This window comes from Hylaeus volcanicus, chromosome 3 (genome assembly GCF_026283585.1).
Source record: "Hylaeus volcanicus isolate JK05 chromosome 3, UHH_iyHylVolc1.0_haploid, whole genome shotgun sequence".
Classification (NCBI taxonomy): Eukaryota; Metazoa; Arthropoda; class Insecta; order Hymenoptera; family Colletidae; genus Hylaeus; species Hylaeus volcanicus.
The window spans coordinates 8,768,564-8,796,179 of NC_071978.1; the positions used below are offsets into that span (position 1 = coordinate 8,768,564).

The 27,616-nt window shown below is 41.5% G+C and overlaps 2 protein-coding genes across 5 annotated transcripts in view; one reads left to right on the forward strand and one right to left on the reverse strand.

The window, feature by feature from the left end:
* LOC128873956 (autophagy-related protein 16-1) overlaps positions 1-27,616 on the forward strand; it is a 651,400-nt gene that overhangs the window by 273,881 nt on the left and 349,903 nt on the right. The window lies entirely within an intron of this gene.
* Positions 1-27,616, reverse strand: part of LOC128873960 (uncharacterized) — a 103,045-nt gene that overhangs the window by 11,962 nt on the left and 63,467 nt on the right. Inside the window, exons 3-4 of the mRNA XM_054118051.1 lie at positions 3,784-4,120; positions 68-733 (exon numbers count right to left, since the gene is read on the reverse strand). Coding sequence (XP_053974026.1) covers positions 68-733; positions 3,784-4,120 — 1,003 coding nt within the window. The remainder of the gene's footprint in view (positions 1-67; positions 734-3,783; positions 4,121-27,616) is intronic.

Sequence of the window (27,616 nt, forward strand, 5' to 3'; positions counted from 1 at the left end):
AGTGCGCGGCTCGCCGCGAAAGTTGGCCGGCCGACGAATGCTGGATGGATGATAACCATTAACTCACCTTGCCGGTGGTAGCCGACTTGTAGAGAGGTCCCATGATGACATGATCGGTGGGGCAACCGTCCGAGTCAATTAAGACTATCTCGCTAGAGTCCACGCCGTCCATGGCTACCAGCTCTCGCACGAAGATCTCGTAGGGACTGTTCGGGTCGAGGATCTCGAACTTGAGCGCCAACGGATCCCCGACTTCGGCCGACGGGATCGCGTCGCTTCCACTGCGATCGGTGATCTTCATGGCGACGTTGGGCGAGTCGACGATCACTTCCTCCGACAAGGCGGGAGTTATGTCACCGTGCACGCCGAGATCGACTTCGTTCGACACTGTTTTGTTTGTCAGATCGTATTGGCAGGCGACGGCCAGCCCGAGATCGGAACTGGTGACGATCGTGTCGTGGTGTTGGATCACGACGTCGTTCAGGTAACGACCCAGACCCTGTTGTCTGATGTTGCACTCCAAATCGTCGTAGGCCATGCGGAGCTCAAATTCCAAGGCACCTTTCACGTCCTGTACACACGAGTTGGGCGAACCCTTCACGTATACCTTGCCGTAGAAGAGCTTGCTGGTTTGGATCCTCGTAACCATGTCACCGGCGCGACAGTCGATGGTGACGTTGTAACAGGAGCTCAGCTCGTAGGTTGAGCCCTCTGGCACGTCGAGATACGGTTCCTGAAATCAGCAAAATTAGTATTTTATAGATAGGATAAATATATTTAGAAAAAAAAAAATAAATATACATGTCAAATCGAGTAACCTCCTCCTTTTCGAAGTCTGTTAAAAATCAATTTCGAACGGATGACTTGCATGCACGATTCATTTTTAAATAATTCTTTTGCTCTTTAAGTAATCATTTCAGGTATATTTATTGACATTGAGGCCTATCCATGGGATAAATGTTGAGAATATAAGATTACTGAATTGTATTGTCAAATTTTGTCGGTATTTGAACAATTTAGACGTGAACGACTTAGCCACTGATGTCTATGAGTTAACTAATATCGTGTTTATTAGTCTACAACATTCCTGACGATAGTATTTAAAATGTTAAAGTGTTAAATGTCTTTTTTAATCGTTCTCCTGGGGTCGATGTTACGGACGAGTTTATTGAATTAGAAATGTTTTTAATTCGAACAGAGCAAAGACTGGAAAGTAAATGTAAACTTTTAGGTTTTAAAAGCAATTTTAATTTTTTAATCCAATTTCTGGCGAGATTATGTAAATTGACTTGGGGCTAAGTCGAGGTCGGATTTTGGCCGCAATGAAAGCAAAACCATAGTTTCCGTTGGAAGTAACGCCAGTTTTAAATGGCACTATTAAAAACTTGATGAGAAACGGTTTAGATTTGTGTAATATTGCATTTTGCAGTGTTTTTCTTTCAACTATCTTCATTCGTAGCAATGAAAATGTTTTCTTTATTCTGCTTTTAAAGATACAGTAAAAATATATAGTTCAAAGTTATTTAAAGTTCAGATAATTAAAAATTAAATTCTCGCTACTTTTTCTTTTTTCGTATTAGATAATCTTCATGTTTCAATTTAATTTTATGTTTTCGTGTACTTCTACAGGACTATAATAAATAACTGGGCAGACAATATATTGTAGCTGACAAATGATTAAATATTATTTTCGTGTAGATCCTGCGTAAACATTAAATCGATAGGCTATTCTGTTTTGTATTCATATTATCATAAAACAATTATTCGAAATTATATTCCACGGAGTAAACTGGCGCTCGGGAGATTGGAATTTTGATAGATGATGTTGAAACTCGATAACCCTTCTCGATAATGATACTTGCAAATAATGAAACAGGAAATACGAATACTATTCCGATCTCATATTTCTGTACGATTAAACTAAACATCTACGACCTTTTAATTAATTCTAAGACGTTATTGCATCGTTTATTAAAAATGCATATTTCCATGAATCATACACATATAAATGAGCAAGTTAAAAATATTAAATCAACTCGAAGAAGCTATTATCAATAATATTTTACCAAGAAATTCACGCAGGGAAGTCTCTCGTTTCGATTAGAGAGGAAAGACAATAGGAAGAGGATTCCGATATTTCGTTCCAATTTCTCCTATCTGTAGGGGAGGTCTTTCGAAGATGGCGGCTAGGTTGAAGAGGAACGTGGCAGGAATCGTGACGAGCACGAACCGTTAAAAGTACAAGTGATTCAGTTCGATGTAAAACGCCAGCAGAAATAGAGCGAACCGATTCCTCAACAGGTTGGCGAGAAGAAAAGTCTTTGTCTTGACTTTCTCTGGTATGAGGCACGGTTCTCTCGTATGCACGTGTTGAAGAGCCACCCACAGGCTCGATGGGGTAAGCATCTGCGATGGAAACTCGATTTTCTACGAATGCGCTCTCGGCGAATTGTTCGACCCGGTTTGCACGTGTACGATGTAATCAGGTTTACAGAAAATCCCCGTCGACCCTTTCAAGAGTACGTGGCAGAGTGGAACGTGTGAAATGTGTGGTCTACGATTTCTAAGCGAATTCTACGGTCAGGATTGACGTTAAATTGTTTCACTTTTGTGTGCCGGATAGATTAAAGCAAGTTATCTGCGCGACGACGTTCAACGTCAAAAACAGTTTCCAGCATTCCCACGGAATAATTTCGATTAATGTTTTATCGAACATTTTTTGTCGAATAAAATAGTCGGTTATTTGAGTTTTGTGTGCTTCTGGTATTTAATGGTTTTAGTTTGAATAGCATTCTTTGTATGACTTAATTTTAGATTTAATTTATATTTTTTTGTTTGGATCATTAATTCGATTCAGGATTTTTGACTCTTCTTTGAAGTAAATTAATTTTGGGTTAAATGATCACCGCTTAAACAGGAAATTGTTGAATATTTGAAAAAGACAAAATGTTTTTAATTTTTAACGATGAATTTTCTACAATTGCTACTGAAATTTTCTACATGTTAAATTAACATAAAACTATCTGAAATATTAAGAAAGCAGCTTTTTCTAATGGATAACTTTTTATTAAAGGACTAGAAGCCATCTACATATAGAACAAATAATGACTCGAATCGTCGAGAAAAAGTTAAAAAATGATCTAACACAAAAAAATATACAGAGTGCTTTCAAAAGTTAAAAAAATTACCTATTGCTTAACGTTGTTACGTTACTAATTGAACTTGTTCTAGAATTTTTTGTTACCTTTCTTGTAACCTTGAGTGTATCTCGAGTTCCACCATAAATTCTTTAAAGTACAGCGCAACTCGTAGGGTTTCTTTATAAAAGTTCAACGAAACAAAAGTAAGAGGAAAATGTGGAATGTAATATTGTTCTTCTCGAGACACCTCTTTATATTTTATCGAAATTATTAACTCTGAAGGAAAATGCATTTGATAAGAGAAGGCTCAAATGTTTGATAAATGATTGTTAAAATTTGATTTAACGGATACGTTCTCGTACTTATAAAAATAATTTAATAACAACTTTTCATGTTTCTAGAATCTCACTGGCTCTGACAACCGATATTAAAATTGTGTCCTACATGGAAAAATTTTGCAGTGCTCTCGTCGAATAAGAAAATATTAAATATAGATGAAAAATATTTGTTGGTTCGTTTCTAGCGTATATTTAGGCAACATCTGATAAGTTAAATAGTATTTAAAATAACATTAGAAAACATGGAATTAGTGGAACGTCTCTAAAAATTTAGATCTGAATTACAATGAACCTTCTTTTCTTACCTGAATGTCGGAGAGGGTGGCTCTGGAGTGATGACTGAGACGGCAGACCATGTCGCCAGTGTCACCATAATCGTACGAATGGCAACGGAACGGAGAATTAAGACAGAGCTCGCGGCACTCCTCAGCAGTTCCAACATCTTGGTAGACAGAATCTACGGTCTTGAGAATGCGACCTGCAAGTTTCTTGAATTCGCAGAGCTTGACTGGCTCGTCCACGCAATGATTCTCTAGATAATCGAAGCCTTTAGCTGATTGGAAAGCGTTGGAACCCGCGACAGTTAGACGGTCCATGTCCGAAAGCTCGCACTGCTTCGTCGCGTTCGCATAGTTGGCGGATCTGAAACAAAAATGAAACGGTTGAAGGATTGTTTTATAAACGGAATCGTAGAAATATCAAAAAGAGTAGTGTGGTAAATATTATTTATTTGTTTAAGAACGCTAGCAAAATTTTTTAGTATCAGACTCAGTTCACATATATAATTTATTCTATTAAATTAAAAACAAGTGTCGCATTATGTCAAAATTGTCAATAAATGTTTGACAGGTCTAAGAAATACTAACTTTAAAATCTTCACTAATTAATGTGTCATTTATTATAATTTCGTATTAATCTGTATATGTACCACTTTTACCCTTTCCATTAAAACGGTTATTAACCCCCAAAACGCGAAATGAAGTCTCAGTCAACTTAACGCGACTGCTCTTATAGCCAGAACAATACATCACCCCAATTATTCATACACGCGAACGAGTGGAAGAATTTCGTTCTTTTGCAGTACATTGTTGCAATATGAAAGTACATTAAAATACTTTGATAAATGCGACGGGTAAGCATCCCCGGCTAAACACAGCAGTGGTCCGCACGAAGGACCACAAAGGCGGCTTTGTCGACGATGTGGCCGACAATTGTTCGAAAGCAATTCCCTTGAAAACAAAGGTTCGCGTGAAAGAATTCCGTTCGTGTATCCAACGCGCGAAAATAATTTTGAAAAATATTGTTTTGCTTAATACAACCACCCGATACGTCGCGTATCGCTTCGCTTCTGTTAATATTCGTTTAAAATCAAAATGGTCGACGCGCTGAAAAATCGAGTGCCCTCGATCGCGTAACGATACACCCGCGGAGACTCGGAACGTTGAATTTATTTTTTTTTTCAGAAACGAACGTGCAAAAATTTTACAATCACGCTGCGTAAACACTGCGCGTGAACCTGTCGATGGCTGGTCGTCGCAATAACTTAATGGCTACGGGTGGATGTATTTTTAAATTGACGCTCGAATAGCAACGCTACATGGAACCATCCAGCAAATTGACCAATTGCGTCGCGTTCGATATCCCGCGATTATTAAACTATTACGGCAAAAATTATTAGTGGAGCTGCAGTAAATTGTTTGGCAATCTCAAGCGATAAAGTTTCGGTGTTTATCTTTGTTTATTTAGAAACGATAAAGTTTATAGTCATGTTTAAGTGAACGATTTAAGTTGTTCATGGAAGATAATTCTCGTGTAGATGTAATTGAAAATATACGTGCACACATATAAGTTTTTTGCAGTATTAAATTAAATTTAATGGAATCTTTAATGCGTACATACGTATATGTCTATATATATTATTATCTGGTAGCATGGTCCTCTTCACGCGAATTAATAGTTGAAAATTATAGACGGATGTCAATTAAAGTATGTTTAAAAATATACATGCGCACCAGAAACAATATTTTAAATTAATAGAGGCTTATTAGTAGAGAAATAATCTAATAAAAAGATTTAGAAAGTTACTCCTCTACTCTAAATTTTGTCAGTTCAGTGAGTTTTCGACGTCGATTTCTGGGTCATTAGTTCATTCTCTAACGCCTAAAGTAATCGCACGAGCTCAGCGTGGAACGTTGCCGTAGTCCGTGATAAGTATGCGAAACACAAGGTGCAATTTGTGCCGCACTGATATTTGGCAAAGTAAAACATACAGCTCCGCGGAAATCCATTAACCAGCTCCCATTACAAATTCTGGCCCGGATTCGAGCAGGAGCCATTTCATCTTCCTTTATAGACCACCGGAACTTAATATATTCGCTCATTGTTTCATCGAAATTCCCAGAATTGGCTTCGATATCAAGTGCACGAATAGTCAGACTTGCGATTAATGTTCTTTTTTTCTTTTTCTCTACTCTTGCTCGTATCCAGGATAATTGAAAATATGTTGCACGTCATTTGGCAATCTCAACTTCTATTATATGAACGGCAATTGAGCCACTTGAGTTACATACCTTTATTTGTTCGAACCTATTTGCTTCGTTTAAAATTGTAGCTTTTCTTAAAATAATTCCAGCATATAACTCATAATTGGAATAACTGCTTTATTGATAAAAATATGTCCGACATAATTTTAATCTTGGCAAGCTATATTATATAATTGTCAGGGAGCACGATCTGCTTCAGATGGAAATAAATACCTTCAATTTATATGCAAATGTATATCAATGAAAATGGAATAAAAGTTCGTATTAAAATGAATAATTTAAAATTTATTTTGGTTGAAGAAGAGGGACGCATCACGGAGGGACACATTACCACGTTCAGTGCTGATGTCACCCATGTGCGCACCTGCACCCCAGTGCGTGTGTCACGCATGGGTGACATCCGTCTGTAATTACTATTACTATCAATTGGTTCAGCTCCCTGAGTATACGACTAATTTTACAAACGCAACGTATAAGCACCTTTACATTCAGATGCAAAACAACGTTCTGCCTCTTCGTAATATTGCGAATAAGTACACTCGGGCATTTAATTATTCCTGAAGGAAACCTGACGCGGGCTCTAACGTTGGATGAATGAATACTAAATTCGGAGGAAAAAGATTTACATATTAAACTGAGTTTCCTGTTACTAGCGAAAATGAAGAAACTGTACAAAAACCCAACGATATCAATGGCCAAATGGAAGATTAATTTCTTGCATTTAATTTTAATGCAATGAAGTGATAGAATGACTTTATAATTATGCAATATGGTTTGTCAATATTTTTGCAAGCATATTATCATTTCAGTTATGGTATGCTAGAATTAATTGAAGAACAGACTTTGTCTGACTTGTCGATGAATGATTACTAAAAAATAAAAAAATAATTCTGAAGTTTTGAAAAAAGAGCTCTAAAGTAGTTTAGTTTCTTATCGAGGAGTTTTAGATTAATTACGGAATGAGAGCACACTATAATTACGAATAATTCAATTAGACTTCCCAAGCAGGAAATGCAAAGCTATGAAAAACGTATAACTCGTTAAAGAAACAAAGTCAACAACTTCCTTGAGCAAAAATGACAATGAAGAATCTAGAACCTCTTTTTTAAAAGTTTCCCTTTATACATTTCCGATTCTTATTTCATCTATCTGTACCTTATTCTCTTGCAATGCAAGAAAGACATGAAATAAATAAATGACTTCTTGTAATAAAGTTTCGACATAACATTGCACAAATCGACCATGCTGTAGAACGGATTACCTGTACACAGGCGTCTTAGTGCTTTTTATTCTCGAGCACAGTCTGGCGCCGTAGGTAAAACTAATTACCGTTTAACGATAATAAACGTGGAAGCACTAATTTACTGACATTTACGAGCAAGTCACCCAAACAGGTCCCCTCTCTGTGTTTTTTCTCGCCTTCGTTAGCGTCTGCATGCAAGGGATGTAATACCGGGTAGCTTGTCCGGAAATGGGAACGCTTCGTCGTTGTTTGCTTATTCCCATTTTGCTTTTTGTCACCAGCGGATGCAAACACGTCAAACATCGCGATATTTCACGTGTTTGCTTGGATTCGCGAGATAATAGGAATATGGATAGAACATTCCTCGCAAAATCCATGAATCCGAATCGCCCGGAGAATGAGTAGTAATGATTTTCGTCTCGCTTTGAAGACGTAAGAACGCCGATTCGTTTCTTCGATGTTCGAATTTCGGCAAACGTGTTTCTCGTTGCTGGATACTTCCTTTGTATCATCAGCTTTTTTTAATTATTGTTAATGTTTTTGAAATTGCACCTCTAAATTTGTTGGATACCATTTTATATTATATTGTGAATTATATAATGCTTCGGCTCCTAGGTATTAATTATATTCAGACTTATAATTATTAATTATATTAGGATAGAAGAAATGTTGTTATATAAAAATATTTCAATAATTAGGTAATTCAATTAATAGAAGCACTAAATTTCTTTTTAATACATGCAATTTTACATTAATTGCACGATATTCTGTTTCGCAGAAGAGTAGAAGACGTAATTATAACTTCGTTCTCGACATTTTTTCTTTTCGATAACATAAAATTACCTTCCTTTGAATGGTCCTAGTGAATTTAATTAAAACGCGAGCCGCGTTGTTTATTACGATCAATTTTCCTGATTGGCCACAAATTTTGTTTTAGGCGGTATAACAATTTTGAGGGAGGGACAGTGTGTCATATCGGGTAAATCTCCATCAGCGAACCATCCAACAGCAACTACGGTAAAACGTTTCGATCGCGGTAGAAGAGAATTGTTGCGGTTATGTAAATATTTATCACGTACACACTTTTAGCATATCGCATGGCAAATGTTTGCATTCTAGTTCATCTATATAAATGATTTGCCACAATTTTGTCTACTGGAAACTTGAACCAACATGCGGATGCACAATTTTGTTTTCCATTTCACACTACACTGATTACTGTAGGAGTGCAACGGGATTCATAGTCGTCTTAAATTTATTTACTGACAAGTAAACAACAAACTTTCTAAAAGCACCTTATCTGCTACTAATATTTATGACATATACTGTGCCATGATATGATCAAATACTGTGTTATCATTGAATGTATTGGTTAAAATAATGCTAGTTTCTCCTAAGGAATTTTTTTAATACGACCATAATTGGTGTAGATATTAAATGTTAAATTAAATGTTAAATATTATTCTTAAGCCACGAAAGATGTAAAACGCTGTATTATTTATTGAATAACCTACTCTATAAATCTTATGAGTGCTTCACGTTCAACACTAAAAAACATTTCCGTTATCTCGAGTTGCGTTACTAAGTCAACCCCTTTAATTCTGATACATCCTGTGCAAGAAAAGAACACACGAGGGAAGGGGAAGAGGTGAAAACTTCGATCAGGAGGACCCAGGTGCTGGACCGCTATCATTATCTAACCGAAGTTCCACCCGAACGTTAGAGTACCCAATCCTCCCCGTTCCACCCCTGGACATCGAAGCTTAGGACTTACGGTGAGCGGCAGGGTGCCAAATTTATTCCACGTCGTTCCATCGATTTTAAATTATATTGCCTTAGACCCGAATAATATTCATGGCTGGCGCGTTATGATTTCAATATTCTCGGGGTTTTCGTGGAGCGTAACCCGAGTCGAAAAATCATTGCGTCCTTATGCGGCCGGCCGCGATAAACGCCCCTATTGAGTCGAACGTATAATCGAATCGCCTCCGCAGTTTCCGCGATTATCGCGTACCCGCTTTTTATCGTATTTTTCAGCGACAGGGCCGCTATTAAATTCCGCGATCAGTGTCTTGGATCAAATAACTCCGCACGGACGCAGCTCGTGTTAAAGCGTCCATAAACTTTATAGGGTCGGTTATTTAGCAAATAATACAGCGTTTATCCGCTTTATAAAATTGCCCGGGTACATACCATTAGTTTTAGCGGATAGCTGGTCTGAGACACAACAAACGAACGAGTTATGCTAATGACACGAGTTCTAAGTTCAGAAACTCGAGCTTCGAGTCGTTAACGAACCCGAACGAGTTCGACAATTTATTTCAGGCAGATGCTCGCGCTGGTTTAAGTATGAATCGGGGTTTCAACGGATTCCTGAGAGCAGAAGGTGGGCGACGGTGATAAAAATTGCACCACTTTCGCGCGGATCTTGAGGATTAATTTCGTCTTATGATCGGACTTGATCGAGTCTAATAATATCGAGATGTTATGTCAAGAATAATGGCCAATTATTCATTGATATATATTACTAACTGTATTAATTATTAATTACCCTTCCTTTATGAGGACGCTTAAGTAAGTTGAGGAGTCGCTCTTCCGATTTCGAATTTATGTTAAACAGATAAACCCATTTATTATAATAAATTGTATAAAACTGTATCAAATACTCCTGTCGATCTTTCCACACCGCGGTGTTTCGAACTAATACCGAGCCAAAAAAGAGAGCCTCGGATCAGGGTGGTTTGGGCTGAGTAAGACGAATCAGAGGGTGGTTGTAGGACGAAGTAGGGGGTCGGGGAACGCCGAAGGCAACGACGGAAAAGAATTACAAGTGACTCGGCCCGCTGCATCCCGATGAATCTCATATTATTCGTCGCGACCGTGTTTCAATACGAACGGAATCGTGTTCGATGGTCGGGTGAGGTGGACTTGCATTAAATTTCCATCGGGTAAGAGGGAAACGGAGCGGAAAGGGGTAGAGGAAGAGTGCAAACCGACTAAGTCGAATAAATAAATGCGATTCAACGCGCGAACGTCTCAGAAAAACCGTTTCCTTTTTTCCTTTCTTTTTTCTTTTTTTCTTTTACAGCTCTCGTTTCTTGCGATTTCATGCATTAGAACGAGTATTCGCGGCGTAATTTCAGCGGATTGCGAGGAGCACCATTTACGAGGAACACACAGTCCTCGCAGTTTTTCAAACGTAATTGAATTTCCCCTGTATTTAAACCAACTTTACCGTCACAACTTTTTCAAAGAAAATTTCATTCGAACCGCGACGCATCGGACGTAGTCCTTGTGCGCGCCCCCAAACGTAATCCCGTTAAAGAACGTGAATTGCAAAAGCGATGCAGGATGTGGCGTGGCTCGCGGTATACAAGCTGATTCCTATCCCGAAAACAGATTGAAACCGTGGAACAAATGTTTCCACTGTACAAGGATTTTTGTTTGAGAAATTGGCTCTGTGAAAGGTTTGCCGTGGGGCTCCAATACGAATATCAGTGCAATCCACATTTCTTTGGTGACCTTTGAAAGGGCACTTTGGTACGTCCCGGTGGATCACGAGAACTAGGAGAAATGTGAACAAAGTATTGGAGCAATTAATTGGTTTGGAAATTCGGTCTGGAATCCATAGTGCAGAATGCATGGTTACAAAATAGTCTTAAACGCAATTTGGAACGGAGAGTCTTAGAAGACGCGCGGCAACCAGGCTTATCGACTCTCACGCAATTCCTGATAGTTTAGTCTTACTTTCAATTAGTTCAACTTTCAGTTCGCACAGAGCCGATAGTTCCACAGCCGCCGTCTTAGTTCGCCGCCCCAACTGTGTACGCTAGTATTGGGTTTCCAATAAATCTGCGACATGAAATTGTTCGATCGATCCCCTGAAAGCGGTAGCAATTAGTGAGGATGTCACTCGTCATAGTACTTGCAGAAGAAGCTCACCCGTGGCTAGTTGACATAAGAAATTTGATAGGAAGAATCAGAGTGAAAGGGTGAGGTAAAATTTAGGAATTTTAAAGTGGAGAAGAATGAGTCAGCCTTCATAGATGATAAATGACACAATGATTACAGGATTAAAAAATGTAGTGTCTAACTTTCAGACCTGAATTATTTTTGTTCCTCGTGCTAATGTAATTTAATTTTTAAAGTTAATTTGAACTAAAATTAGTATCGAAAAAAATTAAAAAAAATCTTAATGGTGTAGTTTTCGAAGATAACTGGTTCTTCTTCATATGCACAATTAAGGACACTCGCCCTAAACGATAGTATCGGTAATTGTTTAATTTTGTGTCCTCAATAGTGCCTGGTCTGAAAGGGTTAAAAAAGTACATAGGAATAGGAATTAAATTAGACCATGGGCATCTCAAGTCTCCAGCGAGTCAAAGCTACGAATCAACTTCGCGGTATAGACTGAGAATTGCACCGAGACGAAGCCCTAGTCAACCCTGCATCTACCCCACCCAAATGTTCGGACGAACGCGTTTAGAACCTCAGCCTCCCTCGACAGACCTACCCGAACAAACGAACCACACGGTACGTCCAGCAGAAGCTTCCCCAGGCGTGTCTCGATCAACAGGAAAATTTCGCGCGCGAACCTGCGGGAGCGATAAAACACGCGGACGCGGTTTCGTCGTCGATGTTGCGGGGCCGTGGGAGAGTTTGTCGCGAAATAACCGTGCAAGGTAAACCAGTAAAACTTAAATTGATCCACCAAACGTCGTAATGGTCAAACGAGGAAACAGTATCAAAACTGGCCTAACCAAGCCTGGCGGCGACTATGAATCCGATAACTGCAGGTCGCATGCAATCCGACATCAGGCATTTCCCGTCACGTACTCCCTCCGTACCTTGCGTATACGGTCATCCACGGCGAGAAATACTAATTTGCATTACTCTTTCGTATCCGGGTGGCCCCTTTTTGCCCTCGTGGCCCGACATTGGGGAATAATCCCCCGGATAAGCAACGATATTAACGATCGCAGCCGTAAAAACAGCGCCGTGCACCGCGCCGCTCTTTGTACGCCCGAAACTGGCTCGTACCAGGGACAATTTTTTCGAATCCTGGAACGAACTAATCAGTTCAGAATTGTTCGCACGGCGCCGTTTCGCTAGATATCCTTCGCATTATTCATAAGCGTGCATTAGGAGATACGTTGCTGGAATGGCCAGTGTTTCCAGGACGGTGGAAATATTAAATTTGACGTTTCTTAGAGAAACGGACGGTTACGCGATAGTAGCAGCGAAAGAGAAGCGTTTTAAGCTGAGATACGTCTTGGTTAGGTTGAAATTTCAGGTTGGCTTAATGCATTAGGGGGGTGGGGGGCAGAAGGCAACGTCGCTTTTTTTCACATTAAATATCACACAAATAAGTTTATACCAGCTTTTTATTTTTAATCAATTATGTAATCGCTCTCGTTATCAATAGGCTGAAATTTTGAGTTAGGATAATATAGTACTCTCTGTTGAGGTTGTTACCGAGTGTGGATGAAGTTCTTGCAACATGACTGGGAGGTAAGCAAAATCTGTGCGAAGATACACATCGAGGGTGAGAATAAGAAACTCTTGGTTAGGTTGAAACTTTGTGTTAGGGTATTGTTGTCTGTCGGGGTTGTTACAGACTGTAGACGAAGCTCTTGCAACTTGACAGGGAGGTAGACGAAATCTGTGTATAAGTGTACACCAAGGATGGACGTAAGGAGATCGTCACCAGGTTAAAGTTTAGAATTGATAACATAGTTTTTTCTGTCTAGGTTGTTGCAAACTGTGTATGAAGGTTTGGTAACTTGACAGGGATGTCGAAAAATCTCACAATTACTTCAAACAATCAAAATAATAATTATAAAGTAAGACAATGTGTTATGTGAAATAATATTCAAATAATATCATTTCGAAGATGCCCAGGTTTGGTTCTTGAAACCTTTTGCGATATTCAAAGCATTGAAACTTGCCCTCTTCAAATTCGAATAAAATAGACATTTCACATCCACGGTAGTCATTGACGGTGAAAACTTTTTGCCACAGTTGAAACCTTAGAACTTGGCCTTTTCAAATTCGAATAAAACAGACATTTCACACCTGACACGTCGTTGTAGCCTCGTCAAGAATGCAAAAACTCCCCGTTGGGTCGAGTTCGGAAACTTTTCGCCGTCTATTTCTAAGACACAGCTGGGCTCATATCTTAACTGCTTGTTTGCTTCTCGAGAAGAGCTCTATACCGATGCTCAGAAACTCACGAGGTAGCACCTGTTACACCGGGACCGTCGTCGATCGACCGTAGAGCCAGCTGGGCCACCCGACACCCTTACATTAACTTTATCGTAATTACATCGGGCGGCCGTGTGTATAAACGCTAATACCAATGAACGTCGTCTGGGAGCGAGTGCGTTCACGTACATGTGTCCTCGCGTGTGCATCGTCGCTGCAACGTCTAATTCCTTGCACTTCGAGGTGCTCGGCGTTCCCAAGTTACGCGAGGGACGACTCCCTCGGTTCCTCATGCTCTATTCCCCATCCCTCCAACCCTCTCGCGGCTGTGGTAATCCTGGGCGTCGTGATCTCCCCCTGAATCGTCGCCGAGGAATATCATTTGTGACTGCGCGAGAACGCTGACTGCTCCCTCGTGATTCCTCGGTATTCCCTGAAGTGATTCGATGTCTCGTTTCGATGAATCTACTTAACCGGGGGATCATCGAATTCGGTGGGATTTCTGGCACACGCGGCGGGAATGAAAACAGGAAGGGAATCGATATTCAAGAAAAGCTGGGTGGAAGATCTAGAAGGATTAATTCGGTGGTCGATATTGATCGATGCCTTAGAGATTGGCAGATAGGATCAGGAGACACAAAGATCTGGGTCTCTATTTTGTAGTGTATAATGATAATATGGAAGTAGGAACTATGATAAAGGGTAAAATAGGAGGTAATATTTAGGAAAAATTGAGTAGAAGAGATTACTTGATCCGGTGAAACTCTTCGTGGTACAAACAGAGAATAATTATTAATTCGTTGGTCGATATAATGAGCCCCTATTAGTTATGAATATTTTCAAATGTACATAGAAAACACCAAGAGTTCCTCTTCGATACATAATAAAAAATGAAGGACTACCTGACCAGAAGAACGATAACGGATAATTCTCTAGAGTCTGGACGTATATCTCAGACCTAACCAGGAGCAAGGAGAAAATTGTAGCTACAGTCGCGATACTCCCCGGCTGACCTCTGTCAGCCAGCTGGCGATTACGATGACAACTCGGAGGACCGTTAGTGGTAAATGGCTGTTCCGTTTCGCTGCTTCGAACGCCCCGTCGAGAGAAGTCAGTGCAAGAACTTTCTCCTCCTCGCGTCGTTACCTTGACACCCAGGCACAGAAAACCAAGCGCGGAGACAGCGAAGTAAAAAGCGAAGAAGAAAATGAGGAGCGAGGGGCGGTGGAACGTCCTGGATGCTGGACGCGAACATCGCTGGTAAACGGGCGACTCGTAGCGGTGCACTTTGTTCGCTGAGGGGTGGACAGGGGGTTGCGGAAGACGAGACCGGGTAGTACTCGGGTTATGTATCGGCACATGTACGTAATTGTAGCCATTTGTCGGTGGAAAGCAAAAGACTAGCGCGACGAGGGATGGGGAGGTGGTGAGAGACGCGGTGCAGCTGGGAAAAGTCGATGCGGGTTCGGTGAGAGAGGGTGAGAGAAACTCGAAGCATGGATAGAGTGTCTCATCCCGTAGTCACGGCTGAACACGCAATGCATCACGGGATTGCGTAGACGGCTTATATCTCCGAGTAATACCAAGCGTACATAGAATGGGATACCGATATCGGAGCTGCGGTTGTTCGTAGCTTCTGAAACGCGCTAAATTCCGTTGTCTGTGCTATTAACTCCATTGGTCTTGACATCTCCCGTATCCTTTTCGCCTTTGTTAGGTCTCTTCAACTCCTACTGTGACTGGCGCTACTTGTTGCCTCGCATCAAATTAGAGATGTTGAATATCTACTTAGACGTTCGAGCGGGTAAATATTTATTCGTGGAATGAATCAAACGAGAGGTTCGGTTTATCGAAATTCTTCAGTACCCAACTTTTGTTCAATTTTTTAGATTATTATCAGAACAGTCTCATAGCATCTATTGACAGTTGGGCAAAAGAATCTGAAAGCTGGAAGAATAGTTTCGTTACGAATTAATTATTAGTAATACTATTTTGGAATTTCATTTGTCTCGTAGAGACTAATTTTCGGCAATTTAGATTAATTTTAGGAAACCCGTGTCCACCATTTCGATCGTATCGCGAGCTACACTGGACTCCCTATTGATCGGAGATCGCGGATAATTAAGGTTTAGATGAATCAGAATTCACTCGCCTCCGTGGCGAATCGTGTTCGCGTTCACGGTATAGAATAGCCGTGTATATTGTGGCTATCACGAGACTATCAAGCGTCATTAACATGAGCTGTTACAAGAACGCCTGATAGAAACGAATTCCACGATAAGTAGACTGGTTACACCAGCGATGATAGCAGCTCCTTGCCACCAACCCTCGACCCTTTCTCTCTCTCCGTTTCCCTTCTTCCTCTACCTTCGCTGCTTCCATATCTCTGTCGCGGTTGGACGATTTGCATATGTAAATAGGGTGATACAAGTAATTAATTCGCAATCAGACTGGTGTTACCGTTTTGTTATATGCGCTACGGATATATACCACAATTCATTAGCCGTGCTGATATTTATTAATCAGAAACGCGCACGTGGGTACATATTCACGATTATGGGAGCACGATGAACATCATTAATTAATTATTCCCACTTTTGCTCCCCCTTCGGTTACTGCATCCCTGGTAGCCATTAATTCTCGCAATTTTTCGTAATCGAAGAATTCCAAGACCTTGCAGAATTTGAGTAGAGCAGACATTTCCAATGGTGGTAGTCATTTATTCTTAAAGCGTTTTGCAAGCTGCACAGAAGAACAGTGTCAACGACTTGCTAACGCGTTTTGATGACTTGTATACATTTTTGATTCCAGTTATTGTATTTGTAGCGTTAGTTCATAGTATTGACACATGAATGAAAAACTTTAAGTAAAATAGTAAAACTGAGCAAAATGTAAGCTAGTTTTTAACCCTCCTAACTTCAAAGAGTGAACGCACTAGAATTTATTCTTGTTGTATATCGTTGTAAACACCTGTCCAAGCTGATATTCGTCAAACAACCTCTCTAACTATCATACCAATCCCCCATTCCTTTTCCATCTTTCCCATCCCTTATCTTCCTCCTGTCGCCACGATGCTTCTCGAGTCATACCAGAAATTACTCGAAACTCTCCGTATCAGCTCTGGGCATCTCTAACTCCGAGCTACACATCAACTCAGCTCCCACGAGCTGGCGAGAATTCTCGCGAGCCCAAACGAACTCAAAAGCACACTCGGGCATATTTAATCCCCCGGTGGTCAGTGTTAAAATGCGCAGCCGGTCTCTATGGGTGCGTAATGGTAGCCAGGGACCGGGCTATGATCTGATAACGTCCGAAGGTATAAAAGGAAAATGGAACAAGGGTCCACGGGCAGAAAAGAGGGTCGATCGCACGGGCTTGTGTACAAGTGCGGGCAGAACAGCAGCCAGCGGTCTACGTAGATAGGAACAGAGTCGCGATAAAGTCGTATCTCTCTTATTGCTATCTTCGCCGTAATTCTCCCCAAGTCGCTAGCAACGAACACGCAAGAATAGTACGGTCCGCCAGCAGCGGCAGGAACAGCGCCGCCGTACGCTTGTTTGTACGCACACACAGAGTTCGGGATACGTACACACCGCTGAATACTGACAGGATGTATTTTAATGGTCGGATTTCTGCGCGCATGCACGTTCCTATTTCTCACGGTAACGACGCAACCAACCCCTCCGCGAGCGTCGTGCAAATACTGAAGGAAAATGGGGTTGAGCTGGGCAGAAAAAGCAAGCAGAATAACGAAGAGACGAGCTAGACGAGAAAGATACACAGTAAAAGCGAACGTTCTTTTACATTGCCCAGCCGCGCGCCGTCTCCGCCCCCGCGACCGTAAAATCATGAAACCTTTGCGTAAAAGCGACTGATGTTTTCGTCGCGCGTTGATTTTCCATCCACTGTTCTCGCTCCCCGGAGATTTATTCAGCTCCTTCCGCTGGACGCGGTCCTCCTAGTCGCGATTCTTTTCAATGGCATCTACTATGTCCCGCTAGTGTGAGAGTTTTGCGAGTTGTGAGATTTTCAGCGAATCGAAACGAGGAGCATGAAACACCTTTCATGTGCTTTTTTGCACCGGGGACCCTTGAAACTGGCAACTCTTCTTTAATCGAGGATGGACAAATTTCGAGAGGAAAATTTGTAGGGGTTAAGTTTGACTTTTTGATGATTTTACCTTCAGAGCTCTTCTACTCCTTTTTTTAGAGACACACCTCTGTTTATAAATATGTGGACACTTCCTTAATGGGAATAAGTATCTAAATAATATTACGAATCTATAGTAAAATATTGTATAAGATTTAAAGTGACCGAAATTGAATGTAGTAACAACAAATTTTATGGTAATAATTTATTGAGAATATTAATTATCCATTGAAGGTAGTAAGTGTTCGCATATTTATGGAAAGTTGTGAATTATTCGCACCGCTGAACTCATGGTACAGTCTCCACGTAACAATCATTTATTATGATGTAATAATTATTAGACTGCAGATTTGATGCATTTATAGTGTATGCTAATACGGAAAATATATGCAAAATATATTCATATTACGTTTCGTATATTAATAGAATAACACTCGTATTTCTTTTTGCATAAATGCACATCTTTGGCGCGTCTGTAACATGTGTTCATTGTACGTTCACGTACGTAATAAATGTATAAATTTCGCAATCTAGTAATTATCTCGCAAGGGTTATGGTTAATGTAGGAAACAAGAAATGAGTTGGTGTGCTTTGCGAAGTGAACAGGTTCTGCACTGAACCTGTGCATTGAAATGTGTTTGTTTGCTCTCAAACATGAGTAAACTTCTCGCAAACCTGTGAACGATGGGACCATTAGGGCCTTACCGAACAAGTGTGGGCACCGACGTTGCTTACTGACATTAATAACGCGACGATGGATGGAGATCGCGATGGTTTGTCTAAGAGCGAGCGAGAAATGAAAACTGGGCCCATTAAGAGCCCTGGCAGTCTACTATAAGCATCGACATAATCAGTATCAGTAATGTGACAATAAATGGAGATCTGGATGATTCTGTGTATGGACAAAACGGAAATAAACGTAAACTGGGCCTCTTATGGGCCTTATCATCGACGTCAATGTTATAAGAACTAGTAATGTGACGATAGATGAGGATTTCAATGATACCATCTGACGTCAAAACAGAAACGAACATAAACTGGGCCGCTTATTGGGCCCTAACAGCTTAGCTTCAATGTGAACATTATCAATATCAGTAACGCGATGATGGATGAGGATATTCATGATTCTTTTCGAGAACAAGTACCTCTAAGATTGTTATCGACATTAGTAATGTGATCGCTTAAAATATCTCTTGGATCAGAAGGGCGACAACGTATCCCAACCTACCAAACTACAAAACACAGAAATTTCTCAGGCGCGCCGTCGTCCGTAAAACACCGACTAATTCGCATTTATAAATAGGCAGACTCCAAGGAACGTTCGCATACGTAGCAAGTCCGCGGGATTTCTCTCCCACCATCTTTCAGTACCTTCGCTTAGAAAAGAGCTACAGCCTGTCACGATTGAAGAAAATAAATCTGCATGCAGGGAAAAATCGCGGAGGTAGCGGGTACCACGGTCGAGCGTAGGTAGATAAACAATCGGGGGAATGGAGACGAAACAGTCGGGTAAACCATACGTATTAGAAAGCTGGCTTGGCAACGCGGCCCTTAACATTCCCCCCCATCTGCCATGAATGATTTACTCCGATTCGCCACTGTTTAGTTTAAACAAACGCTGCACTGGCGGACACCGGTTGGTCTTCGCGTGCCACTATGATCGCGGTTGGTAGGTTGCTATTGCTGTACCGACTGCCTGGGCCCCTGTCACTGCCATCAAGTCGTTGTACAAGGTGCGGGGCCCTGCGATGGGGGCGGTACGACGGGACCCAGCGGGGTTCCTACCCGTCGAGATGAGTACCGACGATTGCGGGACTACTGGTTGACCAGCCAGTACACCTACTGCACTGGCTGTACCCATTGCGTACCAACTGTACGGGCAGATATATCGCCGTACAAACTGATCCTTATACGGTGACTAATTGATTGCGGCCTACGCGCATTACATTTGCGTTTTAAACGTCGCAAACTACGCCTGGGATGGCTTGGTGTAATTTTAAGCGCGCGTTGAGTGTTCGATGACCCTCTTTCGCGGTTACCGTCCCGATTAATTAATATGGAATGATGCAATCCGAGTCGTACAGGGCGCGCTTTTAGTTATTTCTGGAACGCTTATCCTGGCTGATCTACTTTCTGAGAAACTGCTGGAGGAATTTCGTGCACTCGAGGAAAGTGAACGCTTGGGGTAATCAGATTGGGCTAGGATTTGGAGATTTAGAGTGTCTTGCCGAGATCAGATGAAGAAACCTCATTGGAATGTCAACTATGTACCTAATGATTGATTTATTACCGTTTACGATCGTTATAATTGCTACCTGATTTATTTTCAATGCAACTACTATAAGAATTTTCTTTGGGTCCTCGTGAAGTAGAGATAATCAGATCGGATGGGAAGATTCGAAATGTCATGTTGAGCTCAGAATTCAGATAATGAAACTTCATCAAAATATCAAAATCCCAAGCATCAGTTGTGAATAATTAAGTCTCGTATAAGTATACTGAGGAACTCGGTAGACAAAATTATAACAAGTGATTCAACTGGAAAAAACTCGCATCGAATTGTAGCAACTGATTTAACTATAACGATGAGATAGAGAGAGAGAGAGGGAGAGAGAGTTATGAAAGTGTTAATATAGATGTACTAGTGAAATAGGAAAGAAGCATTGCTACAAGTGATTTGACTGGAAAGGATAGGTTAGGTTAGCTGAGATAATGGTACCTCGTCAGAATGTTAAAATATCAAATGTCACTTGTGAAGAGATGAGTCCCACGTAGATGTACCAGTGAAACAAGCAGGAAGCATTGTACCAAGCGATTTGATTGAAAGGATGGGTTAGGTTGCTTAGCTGAGATAATGATACCTCGTCAGAATGTTAAGATACCAAACGTCATGTGAATAGTTGACTCTCATGTAGGTATAGTAGTGAAACTGGCTGCAAGAATTGTAGCAATTGATTCAACTATAAAGATAGGTTAAGCTGCTTGGCTGAAATAATGATACCTCATCAGGATGTTAAGATACCATACATTACTCACGAATAATTGAATCATATGTGGAAAAGGAGTAGCAATAATCACCGAATTACACGAAATTAATGAACGCAATGAAATAAGTTAACACTAAACCTATCACAACCATTTTCAAATTTGTACATACAGTTCTTGTATGCTGTGTACGAATTATATACACTCATTTCATGCATTACTCAATTTAGTTCTAGTTAGGTAAAATATTTTTGCATTTGATTGAAAAAAGTGTCACTAAAACTAGTCATGTGTCCCATCGCGATAAAAATAGTTATTCTCAACATATCTTGACAGAACCTTGCACATGCCTACATAAATAAATGTACCAAATTTCAAAAGTTCACGTCTATTACTTCGACCGCAGAAAATCCTGAAAATTCTGTTTAAAATAAAAGAGCATCCCCTTAAGCTAACGCAGTGGCGAGCATCGCAAGAAATCCTACGTTTGCTTTCCGCTTCGTAATCACATTGAATCAGTTCTGTTGCGCATCTGCGCCGCGCTCGTGCAAACTTCAGCCGTGCAGCTCGTAAAGACTCGAAGAAGTCTTAGGTGTAGGTGTACGCCTTAGGATGCGTTCGATAATTGCTATTTCCATGCCCCGACGCCGCTTTCGCTCTTAGCAAATTCGATATCGTATCCGCCCCGAGAAGTTCTAACGGATTCTCAGATAATAACAAATAGCTTCGTTAGTCCCTGGTTATTGGAAATCAGAGCGGGCGGCGGACAACTAATTAACGACGGTATAAATGTCCCTGATACGATTATCGGCCTTGCACGGAATAATGCGCGCCGAGTATAAATCGCTGCAACCTCGATTCCACGATTCACGATGCTAATTGAAAATCTCGCATAAAGAAACCGCGGGAGGGATGCCTTGGCTAATTAACGTACCGCGGCTACGTGTCCGAACAATCACCGTGTCTGATACGCTTAAGAAGCAGGAAATCCCCAACCGAATCGGGACCGGTCCGTGGGGCGGGGCCGTAATCTCGCGTAGTCGCGCGATCTTTATGCATAACTTCGCCCTTTTAAGGAATTTCAGATTGCAGACGTAGCTTGTTTTCAATGGGACATCGTCGACCCTTGAGGTGGGTCGTCTTTCGAATCTCTCGATCGCGCTGGTTCACGCGGAATGTAATTAACGTTCGTCGAGGACGTTTATCACAAAAAGTAACCGATTCTCCCACGAATGGTCCCATTCCTCCTCTTTCGCGTCATTATTGCCCCTTGAACTTTTGTAACTATCGATATTCAAGAATCATTTGTGGATGGAAACAGAGATGATCGTAATAAGCTAGACTCGCCGTCAACATTATCGATACTAGTAATGGAGACGATAAATGCAAATCTGGATGCTTCCGTCTGCGAGCTAGAGAAAAAAAAACAGGACCGGGCCCTATATGAACCCTAACAGTCACGTCTTCGACGTGAATGTTATCGATATTAGTAATAAGACAGTGGATAAGGATCATGTGCTTATGTGCGAGAGCAAAAGAGAAATAAACATAAACTGGGCCCTTTATGGACCCTGTCAACCGGGCGTTGATATAGAGATTGTTATCTGCATTGGTAATGAGAGAATGGATGACCATACTCGGCATGCAAGTAAAAGAAAAATAAACAAAACTGGTCCTCTTATGGGCCCTATGGGCACATCATCGTCGTCAACGTTATCCACATCAGTAATATACCTACAGATGAGGGGTATTTCTGCATAACTGTGCCCTTTCAAGGAAGGGCAAACGTAGCTTGTTTTCAATGGAACATCCCCGTTTTCTGGAGGTGGGTCGCCTTTCGAATCTCTCGATCGCGCTCGTTCACGCGGAATGTAATTAACGCTCGTCGCGGACGTTAATCACAAAAAGCAACCGATTCTCCCACGAATGGTCCCATTCCTCCCCCTTTCACGTCATCGTTACCCGTTAAACTTTTCTTATTATCCAAATCCAAGAACCATCGGTTTTCATTACCGCGGTGGACGTAATTTGTTCTCAAGTATTCCACCCATTGCCGATAAGACTTTTCCAACGATGAGAAATGTTCCACCGTTTTGCCCCGCGATAAGTGTTCCAAAGCCTCTTCGAAATAATTCAGACGCATGCGGTCCAACGATAGAGAGTGATTTATCGGTGTCCCACGGCGGCCGTGTAGGGCCGATCTTTCACGGGGAACGATTAAGAAGGCGCGTTTAAATGAATCTTAAACAGAGATCCTGTCTTGGCGTAATGCCCGAGAGTCTGAGCTCGAACAACTAACGATTTTCTGGCGCGGACGTTTATCGCATGATAAACGACGCGCGAATGTAACGACGGCTTAATCCCTTTGACGTACAACCATCACCCGGCGCGATAACCATCTCGCGTTTTAGTCGCGCCACGCGGACGAAATAGAAAATCAAGTTCAACGCATGGGGGGCTGACAATAGACGCGGAAGTGACAAACTGGAAGATGAATGTTAGACGAACACCCACTACGAGGCAGCGATTGTTCGAGTCGTGTAACCATCGGGCGAAGCATGACGGAAAAACATTACTCTCGGTGAATTGTCGTCATTCTTCGACGAGCCTCGTTCCAGAGAACGCTGCTACCGCCATTTCTCAAGACGCGCGTATGCGTTATTGTCGTAGCCATTTTTCCTCATGGTACGAATACAGTTGTTATCGATGAATAAGTGGGTATTACTTTGACTTTCCAGCGTGCATCTCGCTTCTCCTCCACCCTTGGCGTTCGTAACGATGTCTTTTCTCGTTCGTCGAGGAAATTACTCCTTCGACGTTCGAATTTAATCTATCGCATGGTAGGTTGGGGTATAGGAATCGTCAACCGAGCTGCACCGACGCAATAGAATCGCTATTGGCCCGAGGTCCCCGGTGACTGTTTAGTCAAACGAACCCGGGGTCAATTTACATTTTAATAGCTTGTGTGGTTCGGACAGTGTTACAGCGTGCTAATCTCTTGATAGCCGGTACCACTGTTATCGACTCTTTGTCAATTTACCGCCCTTTGCGTTTCCGTCTCGTCAGCCCAGTTTTTTCCCAACCGCCAATTCACCAGGCGAGAAGTATGGCGGTGCGATGAAGTTTCTTAATCGATTTGCGTCGTTAGTTCTTTGTTTATAGCGGGAGGAAAGGAAAATTGCTTGTTATTGGCCTGATAATTGGCTATATAACTTTATAAATTGACCATTTCCAGTCTTATTATGATGTGCAAAATAATAAAAATAAATAAGAAAAATGTTGATGATCAAAATGAATGTTCCTTCTTTTTGTGTGATGCAAATTAATTAACCTCTGTGATTCCAACTAAAAGCTACAACAAGCAATTTTCAAAATGTATGAAATTGAATTTCGACAACTTCCTCTACAATATTCTCTCCATCTAGGAGACAAAATGTAAACAAACAAAAATCAATATCTCCATGATTTAAAACCATAGTAATCTCTACAAAACTTGTCAAGTCTCATGATACCAGAAAGTCACCCTAGTGGTATATCTAAAATCTAGTTGCAAAGCACAGTTTGTCAAATCCCACCAGAGTACTCTAGAGTTAAGGATGTCGAAGTAGAAATGGAGGACGTAGTCATCGATGCGATCGACTATTTTTGGATCCGTACGCACCCCTTTCCCCATTGGTTTCTTCCCTTTTGACTCCTGCTAGCGACTTCGATGCGGTTTGGAAGCGTCAGCTAACGATCGGGTCCGTTCCCTTTGCTACCATCGTTCTGGAATCCTTTGTGACGGTTCACACGTGAGAAAGATGAGATTCCGCCTGAACACACACAAAGTCGACGTCTGTTGCGGAATTCGGACTGGACGCGGGCGCCGTCCTTTGCTGCGTTCGTTGCGGTTGACCGATTTCAAACTAACGAGAAGCCTCTTTATCACCGGTACAGACTAACGTCCAGGACACTGGGAGAAAAGCCTGATCGATCGAACCACGATTCTCCGTCGCAGAAAGGTGTACTCCCAGGCGTGGAACGTGACTAAACTACTCACTCGTTACTTGGCCGCGACGATATCATTATCGTAAACGCCCGAGCAACTAAAACAAATCGCGTCGCGGCTTTTAGCATTAATTAGTTGCAAATTATGGTATGCCAGGCCTCGTACAAACGACGCCGACGTGGCGTCGTATGTCGAGATAAATTTCTCGTTTCGTATTGCATATGAAAACGTCTCTGCTTGACTTTTTATGAAAAAGTTATTACCCTGGTACCAATTTAGACGATGCGGCTAAAGTATGCACGGCGAGTTTATGTAGGATGAGGAATAACGATAGGATTAATACTTTCTCATTAGAGATCGGATGGTTGAAAAAAATTTACGGTTGGGGAAGGAGCATCAGTGGTTCTTTAATGTACGGAGGATTTAAATCTGTCATTAAGTTATAATTTTATGAGAATGATTTCTTGGAAAGATAGAAGCCAGACCTTAAGATCAGAAATATTTTTTGTCGCTATATTTTCTTCTTTGAAACTAATATTGTTATTTGGCAACATTTACTCGTGTCGCAAAATACATCCGGAGACGACATCAAGATACAGAAGTATCAACATCGTAAACTAATATAAGTTTATGCACAGTGTGTGAAATCCTTTTCCAGGATCAATTCCTAGCGCCAATACAAATAGAAAATTCCTTTTACATTTTGCGATCCGTGGTCTCGTTATCGAGATACGAGGAGTTAAAGTTCTTGCGCGTGCGAACACCATGGATGCGTGAGTTGGGTATGTGAGTGCGTGCAATGGCGGCCTCGCGCGACCAGCTGACTGGCGCGCACCAAGAGTCATGTTAACAAACTTTTTAACTCGTATCTCGACAAGAGAACGTCAGACTGGAAAATGGTACAGAACTTTTCGACTTCTTTTTGCACGAGGAATCCATTGCAATACAAAATCTCATCTTTTTCTTAACACGTTGCGTAATAATTGAGTTGCTCAAGTTGCTTATCTCACAATGAACCCAAATATGCAAAATAAATTATTCTTTGATGTTATCTAACTTTTACTCAAGAAGAAGAAGAGAAGAAGAAAGATCTTCTCTAGCTCTCAAAATTCATGTTTTTCCGCAATCGAGCGAGCACCCCCGTCTTCAATCGTGCCAATGACAAAACGCCCGATAACGCTATCGTCTGGACACGCTAATGAGCACTGAGTAGAACAAGACGATCATTCGCGGTTACTTTTTGTCGTCGGGTTGCATTGCCTGAAATAAGCGGGTACGCGATCGTTCGTATGCCCGTTTCAGGACTGTTCGCCTTCGAAATACTCGCCTCGGTCGATGTAACGAGAAAATGCCTTTTTTTTTTATTTCGCTCTCGTTTAGCTGGCAAGAGGAAAGGGAGAAATCGACTTTCAACGATCTTATACGTCGGCGCTCCAGCTGGCAGGATAAGAAGAGCAAAAATCTGGCATTTCTGCGAATCAAGGCAGGAGCAGACTCCTCGACAATCTGGTCCAGCAAACGTCAAAATTACTTGGCGCTCGTTCGTCGACCTGCGCGCGCATTCCCTCTTTACCTTCGCCCCCTATCCCCACCCCCGCCGTTTTTCTACACCGGAGCAATGCAGCTCTCTGTTCCCTTCGTTCCAATGATTACACATTCACCTTGGCAGCTGCACCGAGGAAGATAGACGGTCGCTGCACCGCGAAATTGTCGAAGGTGGTCGAACCGTTCTTGAAATCACCTGGAAACTAACGGCGCGGTGGAAACAAAGGAAATTACGCACAGTATCGTGCCACCGAGTCTCAGTATGCACTCTCTCCCGCCGGTTGCGATGCTCGCAGCCTCTTTATTCAACTGTAGCAGCGAAGCAGCCAGGGGGCGTGCAATAATGCGGGAGCGCGAGAGAAATCCGTACGAGCGTTTCTGTTCTTCGTTAGTGATGGGACCGAGAACGATGCCGGCTGCGAACGGGAATCGGGAGCGGGGTTAGGGGAAGGACAAGGGGCTCACGGTGGGCTCGGGAGTCGATCTCAGCATCTACCTCGCCGGAAAAGGAAACGTCCTGCATCGCGAGGACTGTTCTTTACACGAGATCTAGCGTGGGTACTTCGGCTTGAATGCCTTCCTCCACTATTCCTGCCGCGATTTTAAATAACACTTTTGTAACGTCTACCGCGTGGACTAAAATTACAACCGCTATTCCGTCCCTCTTATTGGCGCTACGTATATAGATCGCTTTAATGAACGCGAAAGGGCACCGGTTTAATTCGCTCTCTTCGTAGATTTAAGGCCGTGGTTATTTAACGGAGAAATTTACTTTTAGGCATTACAGTAATGGGAAACTGGTATTCATGATTGTTCCACTCTTTAAGGTATCGAGGTAACATTAAATGCGTAGAATCATTAAATTGGTGGAAATGTATCACGAATACTTGCTATTTTGTCGTTTAGAAAATATCTTATTAGTTTCTAAGACGTTTATCGAGGAATCTGGTTTCATTCGCTTTCTTGGTGAACTTAACTCCCAGGTGGCGGTAACTTACCGAGGAAATAGTTGAATAAACTACTTAAAGTACTACACTTTCATAGGAATCAAGTATAGAAACATGTTTTGATGTTCATAAATTATAATTATATTGGAACACTGTCTTTAAATTAAAGCTATTTAACATTAAATGAAGTAATACATTGAATCTCAATTTTGTTCTTCAGTATTCTTAATTTTCATGGAATAATTTAATTATTAGTATAATCGAGATGAATAAGGATTTCAACACTATAATCGTACACTCTTCTTTACTTTTCAACTTTAGCTGCACATTAACGCTGTCCCTCGATAGACATCGTATTTTCGTCGCGATAATCATTCGAGTCGCGAACAGTCGAAGCAGAAATCACGAGCTAGTATTTTCTCGATTGGTTGAAACGCGATAGGGGTGAAAGTTCCCGGAGATAGAGACAGTTAACAGGAATTATTCCCCCGTGGGACGTTCGTGCCAGCGGCGGAACCGTATTCCTTTTATGAA